Source organism: Aquarana catesbeiana, linkage group LG03 (genome assembly GCF_042186555.1).
Source record: "Aquarana catesbeiana isolate 2022-GZ linkage group LG03, ASM4218655v1, whole genome shotgun sequence".
In the NCBI taxonomy this organism is placed as follows: domain Eukaryota; kingdom Metazoa; phylum Chordata; class Amphibia; order Anura; family Ranidae; genus Aquarana; species Aquarana catesbeiana.
In genome coordinates, this window is record NC_133326.1 from 744,776,454 (window position 1) to 744,802,615 (window position 26,162).

Here is a 26,162-nt window from a genome sequence, read left to right on the forward strand (position 1 = left end):
CTGCCTATTCCTATGTTCTATATACTGTATACATATGTCTGCCTATTCCCATGTTGTATGAACAGTATATATTATATGTATATATTAGTCTGCCTATTCCCATTACACCCTGTCACCCTGTAGCAGAAACTACATTGGTGGGGTCCCATTATATCCCAATCAATTTACAGTGACAATTGGTGGCGGGGTCTACAGGAGCAGAGATTACAACTGGTGGGGGCATGATATCTCCATCCCTTTCCAATGACAGCTGTTGGCAGAGCCCTCCAGAGCAGAGGTTGGTGAGGGTTGGCGGCAGGGGCCCCCAGGAGCAGAAATTAACATAGGTGGGGGCACATTATACCCCCATCACTTTTCAGTGACTTACCTTTTGGCCCTTTGATTAGTTTGATTTCAAGGATCTTCTCAGATGCTGGTTTTCTGCGCATGACATAAAGACGGACAATGGAACCGGCATCCTTCAGAGCCTCCACGGCAGTGCTGTGCGTCACCTCCCGCACGTCTACCTCATTTACAAACAGGATGCTGTCATTCACCCTGAGAGAGAATCACCAAAAGGGATCAGTTCTGCTGGAAATGATTGGCTGATGGGGGAGAGAGAGTGGCTATGGTAAATGATGATTGGATGATGGGGGAGAGAGAGTGGCTATGGTAAATGATGATTGGATGATGGGGGAGAGAGAGTGGCTATGGTAAATGATGATTGGATGATGGGGGAGAGAGAGTGGCTATGGTAAATGATGATTGGATGATGGGGGAGAGAGAGTGGCTATGGTAAATGATGATTGGATGATGGGGGAGAGAGAGTGGCTATGGTAAATGATGATTGGATGATGGGGGAGAGAGAGTGGCTATGGTAAATGATGATTGGATGATGGGGGAGAGAGAGTGGCTATGGTAAATGATGATTGGATGATGGGGGAGAGAGAGTGGCTATGGTAAATGATGATTGGATGATGGGGGAGGGTGGGCAGTTATGATGAAGGATGACTAGATGACGGAGGAGGGAGAGCTGTTGCAGTGGAAGATAACCAAATTAAGGAGAACAAAAAAAGGAAAAAAAGGGGTTTGGGACTTTGTGTGAGGCATGCAGCTGGGAAGATAACACAACATAATACTAGTGAGAATATCTAGTGAATACACCATGTATGCGACCACATCGTATTGCATAGTAACAAGTTGTGAACAGTAAAGTATAGTAAATAAGGGAAACTTTATTTCATAGTAAAGCAGCATAGCAGCATATTGTAGTCATAATGGTACCATAATAAAAATTCATCAGACTATTTATTGCATGTAACTGCATCATAGTAATAATAATGTCTGGTGAATAGACCACATTTATGACCGAATAGCCTGCATATTACCAAATGTATAGAGAATAATATAGTAGAGCATATGAATACACGTTCCATAAAACTGATCCAACAATAACGATGTGGCATAGCAGCATAGCAGCACGATGTGCATCGCAATGGTGAGATTAAAAACAAACTCAAACTTATAGTTGTGTGTCTTCACAATAACATAATGGCAGTTGGTGGGGTCCAAACGACATAACATATTTTCTTATACATTTTTTATAGATAGCTACATTGCATCTGCTCCTGAAGATTGGAAATATCCATGAAACGCGTTGAGCTTTTAGATGCCATTCACACTAATAACCTTTTTATACATCTATCATATTATGCCGTTTGGACCCCACCAACTGCCATTATGTTATTGTGAAGACACACAACTATAAGTTTGAGTTTGTTTTTTATCTCACCATTGCGATTCACATCGTGCTGCTATGCTGCTATGCCACATCGTTATTGTGGATAAGTTTTATGGAACGTGTATTCATATGCTCTACTATATTATTCTGTATACATTTGGTAACATGCAGGCTAGTACTTAGACTCTGCACCTCAGATGAGCCTGTGTCATGTGCCAGGGTGACTGCCTGTGTACCTATCCTGCTGGTCGGTGGTAGTCCTGCAACTGGTCTTCAAGCCTGATCGTGAAAGAATTACCTGGCCTAAAACATGGAGGCCGCTATAGCAAATGCTGTGGCTCCTTTCAGGCAGCAAATTGCAGAGCTGCAGGAGTTTGGTGTCACCTACCAAGAAAAATTTGCCGGACTGGAAAGTGTGGTGAAATAAAGAGGGGGCGAGAGGCAAACCTAGGTTATTAAAACAGTGCCACATCCAATAAACAAGATACATACAAAAAGGGTTCCCCTGGGTGGACTTTAAAGGCACTTAACAATGTCCTATGTAAAAATATACCAAAGTATGCAACAATATAATAGTAAACAAATTTTATTTATGAAAAAACTAAATTTAAAAGATAATAACGGAACATTGACATATCTAAGCAATTCGTTTTTATCACCATACAAGATAGATACATGAAAAGAACTCTCCTCACACCCAACGCGTTTTGGGATACAGTTTAGTCCTTCTTCAGGGATGCAGAAAAAAAGGAGGGGTTCATATAGTATTTAAATGATGAAACAGTTGTTATAATGTTTCGTTAAATCACATTAAAAGCTTGGAGTCAAAATAGCACCGGATATTGATGCTGGTGGGATTGCTGTCTTACGACAAGGTGGGCATCAGAGAGGTCTGTAGGTAAGGCACTTGATAGCTGGACGCTGGGACGTGTGGCTGGTCTTTTCAACCCTTCTATGCTAAGTTACCAGATTCATTCCCCTTTTTCCTGCCAGATCATCAATCTTACTAATCCACTACCATTAACAGGGACTCCATTTACCTCAGTATATCACTCTGGCCGCCATGTTGCTGCGGAGCGCGGGGGGAACCTCCTCCTCTTGAGGACAATATTATTCAGTATATACCTACAGACCTCTCTGATGCCCACCTTGTCATAAGACAGCAATCCCACCAGCATCAATATCCGGTGCTATTTTGACTCCAAGCTTTTAATGTGATTTAACAAAACATTATAATAACTGTTTCATCATTTAAATACTATATGAACCCCTCCTTTTTTTCTGCATCCCTGAAGAATGACTAAACTGTATCCCAAAACGCGTTGGGCGTGAGGAGAGTTATTTCATGTATCTATCTTGTATGGTGATAGAAACGAATTGCTTAGATATGTCAATGTTCCGTTATTATCTTTTAAATTTTGTTTTTTCATAAATAAAATTTGTTTACTATTATATTGTTGCATACTTTAGTATATTTTTACATAGGACATTGTTAAGTGCCTTTAAAGTCCACCCAGGGGAACCCTTTTTGTATGTAAAGTGTGGTGAAAGGGCAACACAAAGAGATATTCTGTGCTCTGCAAAAACAGTTGCTGGACCTACGTTCCAGAGATGATGCTAGCGCACATATGCCTCACCCACCCAAGTTTATTGGAGATCCCCGCCATTACAGAGGTTTTCTTAATCAGTGTCGCATATATTTCCAAATGCGACCCGCTGCATTCACTTCTGAAAAACAGAAGGTAATGTTTGTTATTAACCTCCTGACTGGGGAAGCTCTAGCCTGGGCCTCCCCTTATGTAGAACAAGATAGTGCCACGCTGAATAATTTCCAGACTTTTGAGGCTGCGATGATTCAGGTTTTTGATGATCCCAACTTCTGTGCTACTGCCAAAGCAAAGTTGCATAGTTTACAGCAGGGTAAACGTTCTGTTGCTGAGTACAAAGGTGAATTCAGACGTTGGATTACAGATACCACTTGGAACCCAGCAGCTCAAAAAAGTCAGTACCCTCAAAGGCTTTCTGAACAGGTAAAAGATGAGCTTGCCAGAGTGGAGACTCCTAATGATCTTGAGGCCTTCATCCAACTATGTATCCGAATTGATCAAAGAGTTACAGAAAGGAGGAAGGAGAGACTGGGAATGTTTGGAAGTAATGGTGGCATGCGTTTCTCTGCTAGTCAATTTGTTCAGAAGGATCCAAGAGTTTCTCCAGATTTTGACACAGCTGAACCTATGCAGGTTGATGCATTAAGGAGATCCATTTGTACTCAGGAGAAAGAGAGAAGACATTCAGAAAACCTGTTTATATTGGGGGCATTACGCAGTTAACTGTCCTAACAAAGTTAGAACAATTGCGGCGACTGATGCGATCATGCCTGAACAAATAAACTCTATTACCCAGTTCAATCTCCCAATTGATTCATGAAGAGAATAAAGTCAATTCTGTACTTCATTTTATCATCCCTATTAAACTCATCTCTGATGGTATTGAAATTCTTTGCTCTGCTATGCTGGACTCTGGGGCTCTGGGGAAGTTTATGGACATAGAATTTGCCCCACAGTAATAATATCCAAACAATAAATAAATCTGCCCTATCGATATGGAGACGGTCGATAGTTCACCCTTAACTTCAGGACCTGTTACCCATGAAATAGGCCCTTTGGTACTGCAATTTGAGGCTAACCATCATGAGACCATCAGTTTTCAGCTGATTACGTCACCCAAATTTCCTGTCATCCTTGGCATTCCTTGGTTTTTCACCTATATAATCCCTCCATCAACTGGGAAACACAGATTATAAACTTTACACATCCCCCCCCCCCCCCCCATTGCGAGGAATTCTGTAGAGAACTTTGTCAAACAAGTTCTTTGCCGGGCAAGGAATCACAGGTGGATGTTGTTACTACGCAGTCATATGACAACCTGCCTCCGCAATATCATGAGTTCCGGGATGTCTGTGATAAGAAGAATGCCGATCAGTTACCTCCTCATTGCCCCTATGATTGTCCCATTGAACTGCTCCCAGGGGCTGAAATACATTTTGGTCGCCTTTTCAATCATTCAGAACCTGAATTAAAGGTTCTCAGGGAATAAATTGATGAGAATTTAGAGAAGGGCTTCATTAGACCCTCAATGTCTCCTGCAGGGGCAGCCCTGTTCTTTGTTGCAAAGAAAGAGTCCACCTTGCGTCCATGCATTGACTACCGGGCCCTTAATAAAATCACTATTAAAAACCGCTATCCACTTCCTTTTAATCTCTAAAATGTTGGAAAGACTCCGCTCTGCCAAAGTCTTCACAAAACTAGACTTATGGGGGGCATATAACCTCATCCGCATGCGTCAAGGAGACTAATGAAAAACCGCCTTTAGAACCAGATATGGCCATTTTGAGTCCCTGGTTATGCCTTTTGGCCTCTGCAGCGCCCCTGCCACTTTCCAACACTTCATCAATGATGCTTTTCGAGACCTATCGGACCAGTTTGTGATTGCTTATCTGGATGATAGTTTCATCTTTTCTAAATAACCTGGAGGAACATCGCAAATATGTTTGCACTGTCCTTGAAGGGCTAAGGAAGAACCAACTTTATATTAAATTGGAGAAATGCGAGTTTGAACAAACCCAGATGCAGTTCTTGGGATATATTATTTCTCCTAAAGGAGTAAACATGAATTCTGAGAAGATCAAAGCAGTGGTGGATTGGCCTGCCCCTATAAATGTTAAAGAGATACAACGATTTGTTGGTTTTGCCAACTTCTACAGAAAATTCATAAGAAACTTCTCTAAAGTGATAGCTCCATTACACAGTTGACAAAGAAAGGGATGCCCTTTGTGTGGTCAGCTGAGGCACAGACTGCTTTTACTAAGCTAAAGACTCTTTTCACTTCTGCACCAATATTGGTACATCCAGATCCTGAAGTTCCTTTTATAGTGGAAGTGGATGCCTCAGACTCTGCTGTGGGAGCTATCCTTTCTCAGCGAAGGAGAAAAGATACAGCTTCATCCTTGTGCGTATTTCTCTCGCTTAATGTCATCAGCTGAAAGAAATTATGACATTGGGAATAAGGAGTTACTGGCAATTAAGGAAGCCTTTTCTGAATGGAGGCATCTGCTGGAAGGGGCTAAGCATCCAGTAACTGTTCTCACTGATCATAAAAATCTAGAATTCATTCGTTCTGCCAAGAGGATATCTTCTAGACAAGCATGTTGGTCACTGTTCTTTTCCAGGTTTAATTTTATCATCTTGTATCGACCTGGGTCAAGGAATGGTAAGGCCGATGCATTATGAAGGATCTTGACTGAACCTTGCCAGGAAGACAACTCTGAATGTACTATCCTGCCTCAAAAGAACTTCATAGGGGCCACGGGTTTCAAGACATTCTTGAGTCTCCTAAAGGAGGGGTATGAAAATGACCCTCTTCTCAATCATCCGCCTATGGATATTAACCTTGTGTACAAGAATGGCTTTTGGACTCACGCACATAGTCTCTATGTACCTGAATCTGCTCAGATTAAAGCCCTCAGGTTGGTTCATGACTCAAAACTTGCTGGGCATTTTGGGATTTCCAAAACAGAAGAGCTCTTGTCACGTTCCTTTTGGTGGCCCAGCTATAAGAAAGATGTCAAACACTATGTGGCCTCATGCCTGACCTGTGCATGCAGTAAGACTCCCCAAGCTTCTCCTTTGGGGTTGCTCCAGCCACTCCCTGTTCCATCAAGACCATGGGGCTCAATTTCTATGGACTTTGTGGTGGATTTACCTCCCTCAAAGGAAATGACCACTATCTTGGTCATTGTTGACAGTCTCACTAAGATGGCTCATTTTATGAGTTTCTGTTAAGGGAGTACCTTCAGCTGAACAAACTTCTGAGTTAATGGTTCGAGAAGTATTTAAACTACATAGAATTCCTGGCAATGTGGTGTCTGACAGAGAAGTACAGTTTACTTCAAAATGTTGGAAACACTTTTGCTCAGCCTTAGGTGTAACAGTTAATCTATCTTTGGCTTTTCATCCCCAGTCTAATGGTCAGACAGAGAGGACCAATCAAGCCTTGGAGCAGTACCTTCGATGTCAGTTGTCTTCAGGATGACTGAGTGGATTATCTTTCAACAGCAGAGTTTGCATATAACAATTCTAAACATAGCTCCACTTCTCAAAGTCCTTTTTATTTAAACAAGGGCTATCATCCAGGTTTTTATTCCTGATCTCCCTATCTCAACTCCAATTCCTTCTGTTACCAACAGATTTAACTACTCTGCAGGAGATTCAGGAGAAATTGATCAAAACTTTGAGGGAGGCTCAGGAATGTTACAAGAAGGCTACTGATAGACATTGCAGATCACTTCCTACCTTTAATGTGGGTGACAAAGTTTGGTTATCAACCAAAAATATGAAGGTCCATTTTCCCTCTGAAAGGCTGGGCCAGAAGTTTGTAGGACCATTTAAGATTTCTGCTCAAATGAATCTGGTTACTTTTGCTTAAAACTTCCTGATAGTATGAAAATTCATCCTGTTTTTCACATATCACTACTTAAACCATTTCATGAAAATCCCTTTTCTGGAAGAATTCTTCCACCTCCTCCACCTGTTGAGGTACAGGATGAATTTGTGAAGTAGAATTTGTGGTGGAGAAAATTCTTGATTCTAGGATCTTTAGAAACAAGCTACAATATCTGGTCCAATGGGAAGGATATGGGCCAGAAGAAAATTCTTGGGAGCCTGAGGAGAACGTTCATGCCCCTAGATTAACAAGAGAATTCCACCAGAGGTTTCCTTACAAACCCAGCTCCAAGACATCCAGAGGACATCCTGAGAGGAGGGGAGTACTGTCAAGACCTGGGCTCAAACCTGGGACCTCTTTGGTGTCTGGTGTTGACTCATCCCACTGAGCTATCTGGGATGCTGGATAGAACCCAGCCTGATCTATTGGATAATCCTATCTGATGCATTGGATAACCCTGTCTTGTGTCTTGATTGATGTTGAACCTTGAACTCCTTGCTCCTCCTATGAACTTCCTATATAAGCCTTGTCTCAGCACTTCCTCTTTGCCAGCTTATTGTGCCTTCCCAGCCAGTGCCTTGCTTTTGTCTTCCCTGCTGCTGTCTGTAGTTTGCTACCACTCGTAATCGATCCTTGGCTTGTTCCTTGACTACTCGACTGCCTGAACCCAACCTGCAACTACTCGATACCGACCTTTTGGCTTGTTTACTGACCACTCTGTTGTTTGATCCTTATCTGCTCATCCACTTCTGGACCCTGGCTTGCTCACACCCTTGTGGGGCAAACCCGAGGACCGCGACCTGGTACTAGCACGCAGATAAATCCATCGACACCATCAGGAGCTCTGGTGAATGAACACCGGTTAGTACTTAGACTCTGTACCTCAGATGAGCCTGTGTCATCTGCCAGGGTGACTGCCTGTGTACCTATCCTGCTGGTCGGTGGTAGTCCTGCAACTGATATAGCAACTGGTCTTCAAGCCTGATGCCTGATCGTGAAAGAATAACCTGGCCTAAAACATGGAGGCCACTATAGCAAATGCTGTGGCTCCTCTCAGGCAGCAAATTGCAGAGCTGCAGGATCAGCCTGATGCCTGATCGTGACAGAGAGAATGAAGAGATTATCTTCACCCCCAAAGACTACAATTGCATCAAGGTGAGTAGACAGATTCCAAACCAAATCCAGCTTTAACCACTCCAACTCTGAAGAGGTAAGATTCTTGGCCATGAATGCCAAAAGTATCATTTCCCAGTTGAGAAGAAAGGGAGATGTGACCTTAGGCAAAAAATGAAGAATGTGGTCTCAAGATTATTATGTCATGTAGGAACACACAACATGCCTCCATAACTGAGAAGGCATGTATTTATGACATGCGTCTGGCTGACACAATAATCAACAAGAAGATAGTTCTTAGGGTAAGATAGCTTAGGGTTATTAGTGTAAGATGTTACAAGAGTCCATAGGATTGAACAGTGGCTTCATCAATGCACAAACAACTAGAGTCAATACCCATTTAGGAATCAGCAGTTTCAGATGAGGATGAATTTTCCCCACGGCCTTCATAAATGCTGTCATTTAATTATGTAGCGCCCACCTGTTAAGGTAGAGAGATCTGATAACTGCAATCAAATAGAAATATAAATGAGGCCTTATTCAAGGCCTTGCTGTCAAAAGTCCAACAGTTTATGCACTAAAGGAGACAGGCACATTGTTCAAGGTTGCACATTCCACAATCTCTCTTCAAATGTGGCCATTTGAGGGGCTTGTTAGAAGATTTACCGGCTCTCAACAAGGTTTCTATCACATTCTCCAACATAAAAAGTTGCCTATAAAGGAGTCATTCAACATGAACCAGGAGATCAGGTGTTACCACCCTTCTGTTACCATCTTCTATCCTTTGCTCCCTCACTCACATCTTCAATCTCTCCCTTTCTTAGTGGCACCTTCCCCTCCCCTCCAAAACATGAGCAGATCACTCCCATACTTAAAAAGCCCTCACTGGACCCCACCAACCTGAACAACTTAAGACCCATCTCATTGCTACCATTCACCTCTAACTTCTAGAACGCTTAGTCTACAACCGTCTTAGCTCCTACCTCAATGAAAATAACCTTCTTGACCCCTTACAGTTTGGCTTTTGCTTGCAGCACTCCACGGAAACTGCCTTACTAAAACTCACTAACGATTTACTAACTGCTAAAAGCAACAGCCACTTCTCCATACTCCTACTACCTGACCTCTCTGCGGCCTTTGATTCTATTGACCACCCAACTCCTTCTCAATAAACTCCATTCCCTTGGCTTCCGAGATTCTGCTCTATCCTGGTTCTCTGTCTATCACAGCGCTCCTTCAGTGTCACCTACAACTCTGTGTCCTCCTCTCCATCGCCCCTTTCTGTGGGGGTCCCCCAAGGCACTGTTCTTGGACCCCTTCTCTTCTCTATCTACACCTCCTCCCTTGGTCACTTGATAACCGCCAAGGGTTCCAATACCACGTATACACCGATGACACCCAAATCTATCTGTCTACTCCTCACCTCACTCCTTCAGTCTCCTCTTCATTACTAACTTACTAACTGACATATCAGCATGGATGTCCCACCACTTCCTTCAACTAAATCTCTCTAAACTGAGCTATTATTATTCCCCCCCCCCGGTGCCCCCCTCCATGACTTTTCCATCAAAATCAACAATGTAACCATCAGTCCCTCCCCTCACGCCAGGGTACGATGTGTAATCCTAGACTCTGACTTGTCATTTCAGCCCCAAGTCCAATCGTTATCAAAAGTTTGTAGAATTCACCTCCGTAACATCTCTAAAATTCGCCCCTTTTAACAAATGAGACCACCAAACTCCTCATTCACTCCCTTGTTATCTCTCGCCTTGACTATTGCCAACTCCCTTCTCATTGGCCTGCCTCTCCATTGGCTCCTCCCCTCTTCAGTCTATCATGAATGCTGCTACCAGACTTATCCACCTTACCAACCGCTCAGTGTCTTCCAACCCTTTCTCCAATCCCTACACTGGCTCCCATTCAGCGTCTGCCAACCCTCTCCTCCAATCCCTACACTGGCTCCCATTCAGCGTCTGCCAACCCTCTCCTCCAATCCCTACACTGGCTCCCATTCAGTGTCTGCCAACCCTCTCCTCCAATCCCTACACTGGCTCCCTTTCAGTGTCTGCCAACCCTCTCCTCCAATCCCTACACTGGTCTCCATTCAGTGTCTGCCAACTCTCTCCTCAAATCCCTACACTGGCTCCATTCAGTGTCTGCCAACCCTCTCCTTCAATCCCTACACTGGTCTCTATTCAGTGTCTGCCAACCCTCTCCTCCAATCCCTACACTGGTCTCCATTCAGTGTCTACCAACCCTCTCCTCCAATCCCTACACTGGTTTCCATTCAGTGTCTACCAACCCTCTCCTTCAATCCCTACACTGGTCTCCATTCAGTGTCTACCAACCCTCTCCTCCAATCCCTACACTGGCTCCCATTCAGTGTCTGCCAACCCTCTCCTCCAATTCCTACACTGGCTCCCATTCAGTGTCTGCCAACCCTCTCCTCCAATCCCTACACTGGTCTCCATTTCAGTGTCTGCCAACCCTCTCCTTCAATCCCTACACTGGTCTCCATTCAGTGTCTGCCAACCCTCTCCTCCAATCCCTACACTGGCTCCCATTCAGTGTCTGCCAACCCTCTCCTTCAATCCCTACACTGGCTCCCAGTCACCCAGGAATTAAATTCAAAATACTAACCACAACCTACAAAGCCATTCACAACTCTGCCCCGAGCTACATCACCAATCTTGTCTCCAAATCTCACCCAAATCGTCTTCTCAAGACCTCCTATTCTCAAGCTCTCTCGTCTCCTCCTCCCATGCTTGTCTCCAGGATTTCTCCAGAGCCTTTCCCATCCTCTGGAACTCGTTATCTCAACCAGTCCGGCTATCCCCTACTCTTGCTACCTTCAGGCGATCCCAGAAAACTTAGGCTTCCCTGAAGAGATATCACATCTCCAGCTAATCTTTTACCACTTCCATCAGCTCATTCTCCACAGTTACAACCTTTTGTACCACCTGCTCCACCCTATTAGATTGTAAGCTTTTCTGAGCAGGGCCCTCTTAATCCTGTATTTTATTGTATTATAACTGTATTGTCTCCTTTTTATATTGTAAAGCACTGCGTAAACTGTTGGCGCTACATAAATCCTGTATAATAATAATACCAGCAGTAGATTTGGGAGAACCAACTGCATAGCCCACGGAAAGGGGAACCATGGCCTTCTCAGCCAATATCATAAAATGGTAATGGCCTGGACACCCCTCCAGCTGTAACAACATCTAGCCAAGATTGTCTGAAGCAAAGGTGAAAAAGGAGCATCGTATAGAGGGGCTAGGGAGGCACTGCTGACCCATAGAAGGCTGAGGAGAAGAGGTATAGGAAAATTGGATAAATGAGGAGGGAGGCCATTTATGGTGAGAGATGACTGGATGATGGGGATGACAGGGAGGTTATTAAAGAAGATGATCGGATGATGGGGAAGGGAGGAAGGTTATGGAGGAAGATGATTGGATGATGGGGAAGGTTATAATGGAAGATGGTTGGATGATGGAGGAAGGAGGGTGGTTATGAAGGAAGATGATTGGACGATGGGAAAGGGAGGAAGGCTATGAAGGAAGATAGTTAGATGATGGAGGGTGGTTATGAAGGCAGATGATTGGATGATAGGAAAGGGAGGAAGGTTATGAAGGAAGATGGTTAGATGGAGGAAGGAGGGTGGTTATGAAGAAAGATGATTGGATGATGGGAAAGGGAGGAAGGTTATGAAGGAAGATGGTTAGATGGAGGAAGGAGGGTGGTTATGAAGAAAGATGATTGGATGATGGGAAAGGGAGGAAGGTTATGAAGGAAGATGGTTAGATGATGAAGGGTGGTTATGAAGGAAGATGATTGGATGATGGGAAAGGGAGGAAGGTTATGAAGGAAGATGGTTAGATGGAGGAAGGAGGGTGGTTATGAAGGAAGATGATTGGATGATGGGAAAGGGAGGAAGGTTATGAAGGAAGATGGTTGGATGATGGAGGAAGGAGGGTGGTTATGAAGGAGGATGATTCAATGATGGGGAAAAGGATGGTGGTTATTATGCAGAAGGATTATCTGATCGGGTAGGGAGGATAGTTATTGTGGTGGATAACTGAATGATGGGGAAAGGGAGGATGGTTAAGGTGAAAGGTTACATAGTAGGTGAGGTTGAAAAAAGACACAAGACCATCAAGTCCAACCTATGTGTGATTACGTGTCAGTATTACATTGTATAAAATGTAAAGGTGACTGAATGATAGAAGAGGGAGAGCGGTTATGGGGGAAGATGACTGGATAATGGTGAAGCGAGGATTCTTATGGTGGAGGATGATTGGATAATGAGAAAGGGACAGTAGATAGGTAGGCTGTGATGGAGAATGATTGGATAATGGAAGAGGGAAATCTGTTATGCAGGAAGGTGATTGGATGCTAGGTATGGGAGGGTGGTTTGAGGAAGATGATTGGATGATGGGGAAGGGAGGGTGTTTACAGTGGAGAATGATTCTATATTTCTTGTGTTCCCCTCAATGCATTTATATTAGCTATAATGAATGTTACGGTTACTATAAAATGGATAACATGTTATAGCTTTGCGAATGGACCCTGATGGCTGACCTACCGGCACACCACGTCACACACAATTTGATTCCATAATACGAGAAATGGTTTGCCTCTTCTCATTGGAATTGTCTTCAATCTAGTCAAACGTTCTAATTACACATGCCTGTAAACATATTATGTATGCACTTCCTGCCCCTGGTTGTTGGCCCCAAAAGGAGGACGTGGGAGAGAGAAAGTCTCAGCCACATGTCCTGTCTATGCTGCTAAATCCTGGACCAGAAGAGGCTATTATAAACTATTAGGGAGGAACTAAAGATCAAAGTAGATAGATTGACTCTGTGTTCCAGTGCCACACCAAAGTTCCTGCCTGTGTGAGAAGCTCCATTCCAGGCAGTTGGAAAACAGTTGGAGGATCTCCCCCTCACTGTTGCTGCATTACCCTCAGGGGCCCCTGTAACTGGACTTTGTCCTGAGTGGGGCCCTGTCTTGGGTGGAGGCCCTGTCTTGGGTGGAGGCCCTGTCCTGGTTGGAGGCCCTGTCCTGGTTGGAGGCCCTGTCCTGGTTGGAGGCCCTGTCTTGGGTGGAGGCCCTGTCTTGGGTGGAGGCCCTGTCCTGGTTGGAGGCCCTGTCCTGGTTGGAGGCCCTGTCCTGGTTGGAGGCTCTGTCTTGGGTGGAGGCCCTGTCTTGGGTTGGGGCCCTGTCCTTGGTGGAGAGGTGCTGCCAGCTGTATTATCAAACCCACTCTTCCACTTAGTGAAGGTTCTGTCTTTCCTTGTTACCTACAGGTTTAGTGCAATATCCTGTATGTGGAAAGCCATTTTTAATAACCCCCTCTCCCGAAGAGGGCTACACAATCAAACCACCGCCTGGCACATCATCCTCACTTACCAAAGACAGATATATAATGCACTCAAAATACCCTCCCACCTGGCTGTGTACTTCTCCCCTCTTTATACCAACCACCTACCTGAGCCTGCCATCCTGAGCCGCTGCTCCACCCGGGATGATCTTGGTGATGAAGATACTGGGGTCATCTCCTACATGTGGGTTATCTGTGCCCCCTGCAATGCTGAACCCCAATCCTGAGTTACCCTGGTAACAGAGGAATACAAATAGGTAAGGAAGGAGTGCTAGAGAGGCGAAGCTCCAAGAGGGACAGACGGGCCAGAACCTCACCCTCTCCAGTGTGATCTCTTCATATTCCATTTCTGCTTCTGTACCATTCACCTGAAGAGAGAAAACATGGAAACCATTACTAGAGAATCACCCCAAAGAGCATCTGTGTCACCCTTCAGGAGCAGGAGGACAGACTCATAGCCCTCCTCCATGCCACCCTGCAGGAGGAGGAGGGGGGAGGAGGACAGACTCATGGCCCTCTTCCATGCCACCCTGCAGGAGGAGGAGGACAGACTCATGGCCCTCTTCCATGCCACCCTGCAGGAGGAGAAGGGGGACAGACTCATAGCCCTCTTCCACGCCACCCTTCAGGAGGAGGAGGAGGACAGACTCATAGCCCTCTTCCACGCCACCCTTCAGGAGGAGGAGGAGGACAGACTCATAGCCCTCTTCCACGCCACCCTTCAGGAGGAGGAGGAGGACAGACTCATAGCCCTCTTCCACGCCACCCTTCAGGAGGAGGAGGAGGACAGACTCAGTGCCCTCTTCCACGCCACCCTTCAGGAGGAGGAGGACAGACTCATAGCCCCCTTCCATGCCACCATGCAGGAGGAGGAGGACAGACTCATAGCCCTCTTCCATGCCACCCTGCAGGAGGAGGAGGACAGACTCATAGCCCTTTTCCATGCCACCCTGCAGGAGGAGGACAGACTCATAGCCCTCTTCCATGCCACCCTGCAGGAGGAGGAGGACAGACTCATGGACCTCTTCCATGCCACCCTGCAGGAGGAGGAGGAGGTCAGACTCATGGCCCTCTTCCATTCCACCCTGCAGGAGGAGAAGGGGGACAGACTCATAGCCCTCTTCCACGCCACCCTTCAGGAGGAGGAGGAGGACAGACTCATAGCCCTCTTCCACGCCACCCTTCAGGAGGAGGAGGAGGACAGACTCATAGCCCTCTTCCATGCCACCCTTCAGGAGGAGGAGGAGGACAGACTCATAGCCCTCTTCCACGCCACCCTTCAGGAGGAGGAGGAGGACAGACTCAGTGCCCTCTTCCACGCCACCCTTCAGGAGGAGGAGGACAGACTCATAGCCCCCTTCCATGCCACCATGCAGGAGGAGGAGGACAGACTCATAGCCCTCTTCCATGCCACCCTGCAGGAGGAGGAGGACAGACTCATAGCCCTTTTCCATGCCACCCTGCAGGAGGAGGACAGACTCATAGCCCTCTTCCATGCCACCCTGCAGGAGGAGGAGGACAGACTCATGGACCTCTTCCATGCCACCCTGCAGGAGGAGGAGGAGGTCAGACTCATGGCCCTCTTCCATTCCACCCTGCAGGAGGAGGAGGAGGACAGACTCATAGCCCTCTTCCATGCCACCCTGCAGGAGGAGGAGGAGGAGGACAGACTCATAGCCCTCTTCCACACCACCATGCAGGAGGAAGAGGAGTAGGACAGACTCCTAGCCCCCTTCCATGCCACCCTGCAGAAGGAGGAGGGGGAGAATAGACTCATAGCCCTCTTCCACACCACCATGCAGGAGGAGGAGTGGGAGGAGGACAGACTCATAGCCTTCTTCCATGCCACCCTGCAGGAGGAGGAGGAGGAGGGCAGACTCATGGCCCTCTTCCATGCCACCCTGCAGGAGGAGGAGGGCAAACTCATGGCCCTCATCCATGCCACCCAGCAGGAGGAGGAGGGGGAGGGGGAGGACAGACACATAGCCCTCTTCCATGCCACCCTGCAGGAGGAGGAGGGGAGAGGGAGGACAGACTCATGGCCCTCTTCCATGCCACCCTGCAGGAGGAGGAGGAGGGCAGACTCATGGCCCTCTTCCATGCCACCCTACAGGAGGAGGACAGACTCATGGCCCTCTTCCATGACACCCTACAGGAGGAGGAGGACAAACTCATAGCCCTCTTCCATGCCACCCTGCAGGAGGAGGAGGACAGACTCATGGCCCTCTTCCATGCCACCCTGCAGGAGGAGGAGGACAGACTCATAGCCCTCTTCCATGCCACCCTGCAGGAGGAGGAGGACAGACTCATGGCCCTCTTCCATGCCACCCTGCAGGAGGAGGAGGGGGAGGAGGACAGACTCATGGCCCTCTTCCATGCCACCCTGCAGGAGGAGGAGGACAGACTCATGGCCCTCTTCCATGCCACCCTGCAGGAGGAGAAGGGGGAGGACAGACTCGTGGTCCTCTTCCATGCCACCCTGCAGGAGGAGGAGGACAGACTCATAGCCCTTTTCCATGCCACCCTGCAGGAGGAGGAGGACAGACTCCTAGCCCTCTTCCATGCCACCCTGCAGGAGGAGGAGGACAGACTCCTAGCCCTCTTCCATGACACCCTGCAAGAGGAGGAGGGGGAGGAGAGACTCGTAGCCCTCTTCCATGCCACCATGCAAGAGGAGGAGGAGGAGAGACTCATAGCCCCCTTCCATGCCACCCTGCAGGAGGAGGAGGAGGAGGAGGACAGACTCATAGCCCCCTTCCTTGCCACCCTGCAAGAGGAGGAGGAGGAGAGACTCATAGCCCTCTTCCATACCACCATGCAGGAGGAGGAGGAGGAGGAGGAGGACAGACTCCTAGCCCTCTTCCATGCCACCCTGGAGGAGGAGGAGGAGGAGGAGGGCAGACTCATGGCCCTCTTCCATGGCACCTTGCAGGAGGAGGACAGACTCATGGCCCTCTTCCACACGACCATGCAGGAGGAGGAGAAGGGGGAGGAGGACAGACTCATAGCCTTCTTCCACACGACCATGCAGGAGGAGGAGGAGGGGGAGGAGGAGGAGGACAGACTCATGGCCCTCTTCCATGCCACCCTGCAGGAAGAGGAGGGGGAGGACAGACTCATAGCCCTCTTCCATGCCACCCTGCAGGAGGAGGAGGACAGACTCATTGCCCTCTTCCATGCCACCCTGCAGGAGGAGGAGGACAGACTCATAGCCCTCTTCCATGCCACCCTGCAGGAGGAGGAGGACAGACTCATGGCCCTCTTCCATGCCACCCTGCAGGAGGAGGAGGACAGACTCATAGCCCTCTTCCATGCCACCCTGCAGGAGGAGGAGGACAGACTCATGGCCCTCCTCCATGCCACCCTGCAGGAGGAGGAGGGGGAGGAGGACAGACTCATGGCCCTCTTCCATGCCACCCTGCAGGAGGAGGAGGACAGACTCATGGCCCTCTTCCATGCCACCCTGCAGGAGGAGAAGGGGGAGGACAGACTCGTGGTCCTCTTCCATGCCACCCTGCAGGAGGAGGACAGACTCATAGCCCTTTTCCATGCCACCCTGCAGGAGGAGGAGGAGGACAGACTCATAGCACTCTGCAATGCCACCCTGCAGGAGGAGGAGGACAGACTCATGGCCCTCTTCCACACGACCATGCAGGAGGAGGAGAAGGGGGAGGAGGACAGACTCATAGCCTTCTTCCACACGACCATGCAGGAGGAGGAGGGGGAGGAGGAGGAGGGCAGACTCATGGCCCTCTTCCATGCCACCCTGCAGGAGGAGGAGGAGGAGGAGGGGGAGGACAGACTCATAGCCCTCTTCCATGCCACCCTGCAGGAGGAGGAGGGCAGACTCATGGCCCTCTTCCATGCCACCCTGCAGGAGGAGGAGGAGGACAGACTCATGGCCCTCTTCCATGCCACCTTGCAGGAGGAAGACAGACTCATGGCCCTCTTCCATGCCACCCTGCAGGAGGAGGAGGACAGACACATGGCCCTCTTCCATGCCACCTTGCAGGAGGAGGAGGACAGACTCATGGCCCTCTTCCATGCCACCCTGCAGGAGGAGGAGGACAGACTCATGGCCCTCTTCCATGCCACCCTGCAGGAGGAGGAGGACAGACTCATAGCCCTCTTCCATACCACCATGCAGGAGGAGGAGGAGGAGGAGGGCAGACTCATGGCCCTCTTCCATGCCACCCTGCAGGAGGAGGAGGACAGACTCATGGCCCTCTTCCATGCCACCTTGCAGGAGGAGGAGGACAGACTCATGGCCCTCTTCCATGCCACCCTGCAGGAGGAGGAGGACAGACTCCTAGCCCCCTTCCATGCCACCCTGCAGGAGGAGGAGGGGGAGAATAGACTCATAGCCCCCTTCCACACCACCATGCAGGAGGAAGAAGAGGAGGACAGACTCATAGCCCTCTTCCACACCACCATGCAGGAGGAGGAGGACAGACTCATAGCCTTCTTCCATGCCACCCTGCAGGAGGAGGAGGGGGGCAGACTCATAGCCCTCTTCCATGCCACCCTGCAGGAGGAGGAGGAGGGCAGACTCATGGCCCTCTTCCATGCCACCCTGCAGGAGGAGGACAGACTCATGGCCCTCTTCCATGCCACCCTGCAGGAAGAGGAGGGGGAGGACAGACTCATGGCCCTCTTCCATGCCACCCTGCAGGAGGAGGAGGACAGACTCATGGCCCTCTTCCATGGCACCCTGCAGGAGGAGGAGGACAGACTCATAGCCCTTTTCCATGGCACCCTGCAGGAGGAGGAGGACAGACTCATAGCCCTCTGCCATGCCACCCTGCAGGAGGAGGAGGACAGACTCATAGCCCTCTTCCATGCCACCCTGCAGGAGGAGGAGGAGGACAGACTCATAGCCCTCTTCCATGCCACCCTGCAGGAGGAGGAGGGGGAGGAGAGACTCATAGCCCCCTTCCTTGCCACCCTGCAGGAGGAGGAGGAGAGACTCATAGCCCTCTTCCATACCACCATGCAGGAGGAGGAGGAGGACAGACTCATAGCCCTCTTCCATGCCACCCTGCAGGAGGAGGAGGAGGAGGAGGAGGGAAGACTCATGGCCCTCTTCCATGGCACCTTGCAGGAGGAGGACAGACTCATGGCCCTCTTCCATGCCACCCTGCAGTAGGAGGACAGACTCATGGCCCTCTTCCACACGACCATGCAGGAGGAGGAGGAGGGGGAGGAGGAGGAGGGCAGACTCATGGCCCTCTTCCATGCCACCCTGCAGGAGGAGGAGGAGGGGGAGGACAGACTCATAGCCCTCTTCCATGCCACCCTGCAGGAGGAGGAGGGCAGACTCATGGCCCTCTTCCACACGACCATGCAGGAGGAGGAGGAGGGGGAGGAGGAGGAGGGCAGACTCATGGCCCTCTTCCATGCCACCCTGCAGGAGGAGGAGGAGGGGGAGGACAGACTCATAGCCCTCTTCCATGCCACCCTGCAGGAGGAGGAGGGCAGACTCATGGCCCTCTTCCATGCCACCCTGCAGGAGGAGGGGGAGGACAGACTCATAGCCCTCTTCCATGCCACCCTGCAGGAGGAGGAGGACAGACTCATGGCCCTCTTCCATGCCACCTTGCAGGAGGAGGAGGACAGACTCATGGCCCTCTTCCATGCCACCCTGCAGGAGGAGGAGGACAGACTCCTAGCCCCCTTCCATGCCACCCTGCAGGAGGAGGAGGGGGAGAATAGACTCATAGCCCCCTTCCACACCACCATGCAGGAGGAAGAGGAGGAGGACAGACTCATAGCCCTCTTCAATGCCACCCTGCAGGAGGAGGAGGGGGAGGAGGAGGAGGGCAGACTCATGGCCCTCTTCCATGCCGCCCTGCAGGAGGAGGAGGGCAGACTCATGGCCCTCTTCCATGCCACCCTGCAGGAGGAGTAGGAGGACAGACTCATGGCCCTCTTCCATGCCACCCTGCAGGAGGAGGAGGAGGGCAGACTCATGGCCCTCTTCCATGCCACCCTGCAGGAGGAGGAGGAAGGCAGACTCATGGCCCTCTTCCATGCCACCCTGCAGGAGGAGGACAGACTCATGGCCCTCTTCCATGCCACCCTGCAGGAAGAGGAGGGGGAGGACAGACTCATGGCCCTCTTTCATGCCACCCTGCAGGAGGAGGAGGACAGACTCATGGCCCTCTTCTATGCCACCCTGCAGGAGGAGGAGGAGGGCAGACTCATGGCCCTCTTCCATGCCACCCTGCAGGAGGAGGACAGACTCATGGCCCTCTTTCATGCCACCCTGCAGGAAGAGGAGGGGGAGGACAGACTCATGGCCCTCTTCCATGCCACCCTGCAGGAGGAGGAGGACAGACTCATGGCCCTCTTCCATGCCACCCTGCAGGAGGAGGAGGACAGACTCATAGCCCTCTTCCATGCCACCTTGCAGGAGGAGGACAGACTCATGGCCCTCTTCCATGCCACCCTGCAGGAGGAGAAGGGGGAGGACAGACTCATGGCCCTCTTCCATGCCACCTTGCAGGAGGAGGAGGACAGACTCATGGCCCTCTTCCATGCCACCCTGCAGGAGGAGGAGGACAGACTCATGGCCCTCTTCCATGCCACCCTGCAGGAGGAGAAGGGGGAGGACAGACTCATGGCCCTCTTCCATGCCACCCTGCAGGAGGAGGAGGACAGATTTATAGCCCTTTTCCATGCCACCCTGCAGGTGGAGGAGGACAGACTCATAGCCCTCTGCCATGCCACCCTGCAGGAGGAGGAGGGGGAGGACAGACTCATAGCCCCCTACCATGCCACCCTGCAGGAGGAGGAGGACAGACTCCTAGCCCTCTTCCATGACACCCTGCAAGAGGAGGAGGGGGAGGAGAGACTCATAGCCCTCTTCCATGCCACCCTGCAAGAGGAGGAGGAGGAGAGACTCATAGCCCCCTTCCATGCCACCCTGCAGGAGGAGGAGGAGGACAGACTCATAGCCCTCTTCCATGCCACCCTGCAGGAAGAGGAGGGGGAGGACAGACTCATGGCCCTCTTTCATGCCACCCTGCAGGAGGAGGAGGACAGACTCATGGCCCTCTTCTATGCCACCCTGCAGGAGGAGGAGGAGGGCAGACTCATGGCCCTCTTCCATGCCACCCTGCAGGAGGAGGACAGACTCATGGCCCTCTTCCATGCCACCCTGCAGGAAGAGGAGGGGGAGGACAGACTCATGGCCCTCTTTCATGCCACCCTGCAGGAGGAGGAGGACAGACTCATGGCCCTCTTCTATGCCACCCTGCAGGAGGAGGAGGAGGGCAGACTCATGGCCCTCTTCCATGCCACCCTGCAGGAGGAGGACAGACTCATGGCCCTCTTTCATGCCACCCTGCAGGAAGAGGAGGGGGAGGACAGACTCATGGCCCTCTTCCATGCCACCCTGCAGGAGGAGGAGGACAGACTCATGGCCCTCTTCCATGCCACCCTGCAGGAGGAGGAGGACAGACTCATAGCCCTCTTCCATGCCACCTTGCAGGAGGAGGACAGACTCATGGCCCTCTTCCATGCCACCCTGCAGGAGGAGAAGGGGGAGGACAGACTCATGGCCCTCTTCCATGCCACCTTGCAGGAGGAGGAGGACAGACTCATGGCCCTCTTCCATGCCACCCTGCAGGAGGAGGAGGACAGACTCATGGCCCTCTTCCATGCCACCCTGCAGGAGGAGAAGGGGGAGGACAGACTCATGGCCCTCTTCCATGCCACCCTGCAGGAGGAGGAGGACAGATTTATAGCCCTTTTCCATGCCACCCTGCAGGTGGAGGAGGACAGACTCATAGCCCTCTGCCATGCCACCCTGCAGGAGGAGGAGGGGGAGGACAGACTCATAGCCCCCTACCATGCCACCCTGCAGGAGGAGGAGGACAGACTCCTAGCCCTCTTCCATGACACCCTGCAAGAGGAGGAGGGGGAGGAGAGACTCATAGCCCTCTTCCATGCCACCCTGCAAGAGGAGGAGGAGGAGAGACTCATAGCCCCCTTCCATGCCACCCTGCAGGAGGAGGAGGAGGACAGACTCATAGCCCTCTTCCATGCCACCCTGCAGGAGGAGGAGAGACTCATAGCCCCCTTCCTTGCCACCCTGCAAGAGGAGGAGGAGGAGACACTCATAGCCCTCTTCCATACCACCATGCAGGAGGAGGAGGAGGAGGACAGACTCATAGCCCTCTTCCATGCCACCCTGCAGGAGGAGGAGGAGGAGGAGGGCAGACTCATGGCCCTCTTCCATGGCACCTTGCAGGAGGAGGACAGACTCATGGCCCTCTTCCATGCCACCTTGCAGGAGGAGAAGGACAGACTCATGGCCCTCTTCCACACGACCATGCAGGAGGAGGAGGAGGGGGAGGAGGACAGACTCATAGCCTTCTTCCACACGACCATGCAGGAGGAGGAGGAGGGGGAGGAGGAGGAGGGCAGACTCATGGCCCTCTTCCATGCCACCCTGCAGGAGGAGGAGGGGAGGACAGACTCATAGCCCTCTTCCATGCCACCCTGCAGGAGGAGGAGGGCAGACTCATGGCCCTCTTCCATGCCACCTTGCAGGAGGAGGACAGACTCATGGCCCTCTTCCATGCCACCCTGCAGGGGGAGGAGGACAGACTCATGGCCCTCTTCCATGCCACCTTGCAGGAGGAGGAGGACAGACTCATGGCCCTCTTCCATGCCACCTTGCAGGAGGAGGACAGACTCATGGCCCTCTTCCATGCCACCCTGCAGGAGGAGGAGGACAGACACATGGCCCTCTTCCATGCCACCTTGCAGGAGGAGGAGGACAAACTCATGGCCCTCTTCCATGCCACCTTGCAGGAGGAGGACAGACTCATGGCCCTCTTCCATGCCACCCTGCAGGAGGAGGAGGACAGACACATGGCCCTCTTCCATGCCACCTTGCAGGAGGAGGAGGACAGACTCATGGCCCTCTTCCATGCCACCCTGCAGGAGGAGGAGGACAGACTCATGGCCCTCTTCCATGCCACCCTGCAGGAGGAGGAGTTGGAGAACAGACTCATAGCCCTCTTCCATGCCACCCTGCAAGAGGAGGAGGGGGAGGAGAGACTCATAGCCCCCTTCCATGCCACCCTGCAGGAGGAGGAGGGCAGACTCATGGCCCTCTTCCATGCCACCCTGCAGGAGGAGGAGGAGGGAAGATTTATGGCCCTCTTCTATGCCACCCTGCAGGAGGCAGAGGAGGGGGAGGACAGACTCATAGCCCTCTTCCATGCCACCCTGCAGGAGGAGGAGGAGGAGGAGGGCAGACTCATGGCCCTCTTCCATGCCACCCTGCAGGAGGAGGAGGGCAGACTCATGGCCCTCTTCCATGCCACCCTGCAGGAAGAGGAGGGGGAGGACAGACTTATGGCCCTCTTCCATGCCACCCTGCAGGAGGAGGACAGACTCATGGCCCTCTTCCATGCCACCCTGCAGGAAGAGGAGGGGGAGGACAGACTCATGGCCCTCTTTCATGCCACCCTGCAGGAGGAGGAGGACAGACTCATGGCCCTCTTCTATGCCACCCTGCAGGAGGAGGAGGAGGGCAGACTCATGGCCCTCTTCCATGCCACCCTGCAGGAGGAGGACAGACTCATGGCCCTCTTTCATGCCACCCTGCAGGAAGAGGAGGGGGAGGACAGACTCATGGCCCTCTTCCATGCCACCCTGCAGGAGGAGGAGGACAGACTCATGGCCCTCTTCCATGCCACCCTGCAGGAGGAGGAGGACAGACTCATAGCCCTCTTCCATGCCACCTTGCAGGAGGAGGACAGACTCATGGCCCTCTTCCATGCCACCCTGCAGGAGGAGAAGGGGGAGGACAGACTCATGGCCCTCTTCCATGCCACCTTGCAGGAGGAGGAGGACAGACTCATGGCCCTCTTCCATGCCACCCTGCAGGAGGAGGAGGACAGACTCATGGCCCTCTTCCATGCCACCCTGCAGGAGGAGAAGGGGGAGGACAGACTCATGGCCCTCTTCCATGCCACCCTGCAGGAGGAGGAGGACAGATTTATAGCCCTTTTCCATGCCACCCTGCAGGTGGAGGAGGACAGACTCATAGCCCTCTGCCATGCCACCCTGCAGGAGGAGGAGGGGGAGGACAGACTCATAGCCCCCTACCATGCCACCCTGCAGGAGGAGGAGGACAGACTCCTAGCCCTCTTCCATGACACCCTGCAAGAGGAGGAGGGGGAGGAGAGACTCATAGCCCTCTTCCATGCCACCCTGCAAGAGGAGGAGGAGGAGAGACTCATAGCCCCCTTCCATGCCACCCTGCAGGAGGAGGAGGAGGACAGACTCATAGCCCTCTTCCATGCCACCCTGCAGGAGGAGGAGAGACTCATAGCCCCCTTCCTTGCCACCCTGCAAGAGGAGGAGGAGGAGACACTCATAGCCCTCTTCCATACCACCATGCAGGAGGAGGAGGAGGAGGACAGACTCATAGCCCTCTTCCATGCCACCCTGCAGGAGGAGGAGGAGGAGGAGGGCAGACTCATGGCCCTCTTCCATGGCACCTTGCAGGAGGAGGACAGACTCATGGCCCTCTTCCATGCCACCTTGCAGGAGGAGAAGGACAGACTCATGGCCCTCTTCCACACGACCATGCAGGAGGAGGAGGAGGGGGAGGAGGACAGACTCATAGCCTTCTTCCACACGACCATGCAGGAGGAGGAGGAGGGGGAGGAGGAGGAGGGCAGACTCATGGCCCTCTTCCATGCCACCCTGCAGGAGGAGGAGGGGAGGACAGACTCATAGCCCTCTTCCATGCCACCCTGCAGGAGGAGGAGGGCAGACTCATGGCCCTCTTCCATGCCACCTTGCAGGAGGAGGACAGACTCATGGCCCTCTTCCATGCCACCCTGCAGGGGGAGGAGGACAGACTCATGGCCCTCTTCCATGCCACCTTGCAGGAGGAGGAGGACAGACTCATGGCCCTCTTCCATGCCACCTTGCAGGAGGAGGACAGACTCATGGCCCTCTTCCATGCCACCCTGCAGGAGGAGGAGGACAGACACATGGCCCTCTTCCATGCCACCTTGCAGGAGGAGGAGGACAAACTCATGGCCCTCTTCCATGCCACCTTGCAGGAGGAGGACAGACTCATGGCCCTCTTCCATGCCACCCTGCAGGAGGAGGAGGACAGACACATGGCCCTCTTCCATGCCACCTTGCAGGAGGAGGAGGACAGACTCATGGCCCTCTTCCATGCCACCCTGCAGGAGGAGGAGGACAGACTCATGGCCCTCTTCCATGCCACCCTGCAGGAGGAGGAGTTGGAGAACAGACTCATAGCCCTCTTCCATGCCACCCTGCAAGAGGAGGAGGGGGAGGAGAGACTCATAGCCCCCTTCCATGCCACCCTGCAGGAGGAGGAGGGCAGACTCATGGCCCTCTTCCATGCCACCCTGCAGGAGGAGGAGGAGGGAAGATTTATGGCCCTCTTCTATGCCACCCTGCAGGAGGCAGAGGAGGGGGAGGACAGACTCATAGCCCTCTTCCATGCCACCCTGCAGGAGGAGGAGGAGGAGGAGGGCAGACTCATGGCCCTCTTCCATGCCACCCTGCAGGAGGAGGAGGGCAGACTCATGGCCCTCTTCCATGCCACCCTGCAGGAAGAGGAGGGGGAGGACAGACTCATGGCCCTCTTCCATGCCACCCTGCAGGAGGAGAAGGACAGACTCATAGCCCTTTTCCATGCCACCCTGCAGGAGGAGGAGGGGGAGGACAGACTCATAGCCCTCTTCCATGCCACCCTGCAAGAGGAGGAGGAGGAGAGACTCATAGCCCCCTACCATACCACCCTGCAGGAGGAGGAGGACAGACTCCTAGCCCTCTTCCATGACACCCTGCAAGAGGAGGAGGGGGACAGACTCATAGCCCCCTTCCATGCCACCCTGCAGGAGGAGGAGGAGGAGGAGGATAGACTCATAGCCCTATTCCATGCCACCCTGCAGGAGGAGGAGGGCAGACTCATGGCCCTCTTCCATGCCACCCTGCAGGAGGAGGAGGACAGACTCATGGCCCTCTTCCACACGACCATGCAGAAGGAGGAGGAGGGGGAGGAGGACAGACTCATAGCCTTCTTCCACACGACCATGCAGGAGGAGGAGGGGGAGGAGGAGGGCAGACTCATGGCCCTCTTCCATGCCACCCTGCAGGAGGAGGAGGGGGAGGACAGACTCATAGCCCTCTTCCATGCCACCCTGCAGGAGGAGGAGGGCAGACTCATGGCCCTCTTCCATGCCACCCTGCAGGAGGAGGAGGAGGACAGACTCATGGCCCTCTTCCATGCCACCTTGCAGAAGGAGGACAGACTCATGGCCCTCTTCCATGCCACCCTGCAGGAGGAGGAGGACAGACTCATGGCCCTCTTCCATGCCACCTTGCAGGAGGAGGAGGACAGACTTATGGCCCTCTTCCATGCCACCCTGCAGG

General features: G+C 52.1%; 1 protein-coding gene across 5 annotated transcripts in view; it reads right to left on the reverse strand.

Annotated features, from left to right (window-relative positions):
* DLG4 (discs large MAGUK scaffold protein 4) overlaps positions 1–26,162 on the reverse strand; it is a 377,913-nt gene that overhangs the window by 73,019 nt on the left and 278,732 nt on the right. For all 5 annotated transcript variants that reach the window (XM_073623516.1, XM_073623515.1, XM_073623512.1 and 2 more), the window contains 3 exons: positions 14,039–14,089; positions 13,830–13,954; positions 368–537 (listed from right to left, as the gene is read on the reverse strand). In XM_073623516.1, coding sequence (XP_073479617.1) covers positions 368–537; positions 13,830–13,954; positions 14,039–14,089 — 346 coding nt within the window. The remainder of the gene's footprint in view (positions 1–367; positions 538–13,829; positions 13,955–14,038; positions 14,090–26,162) is intronic.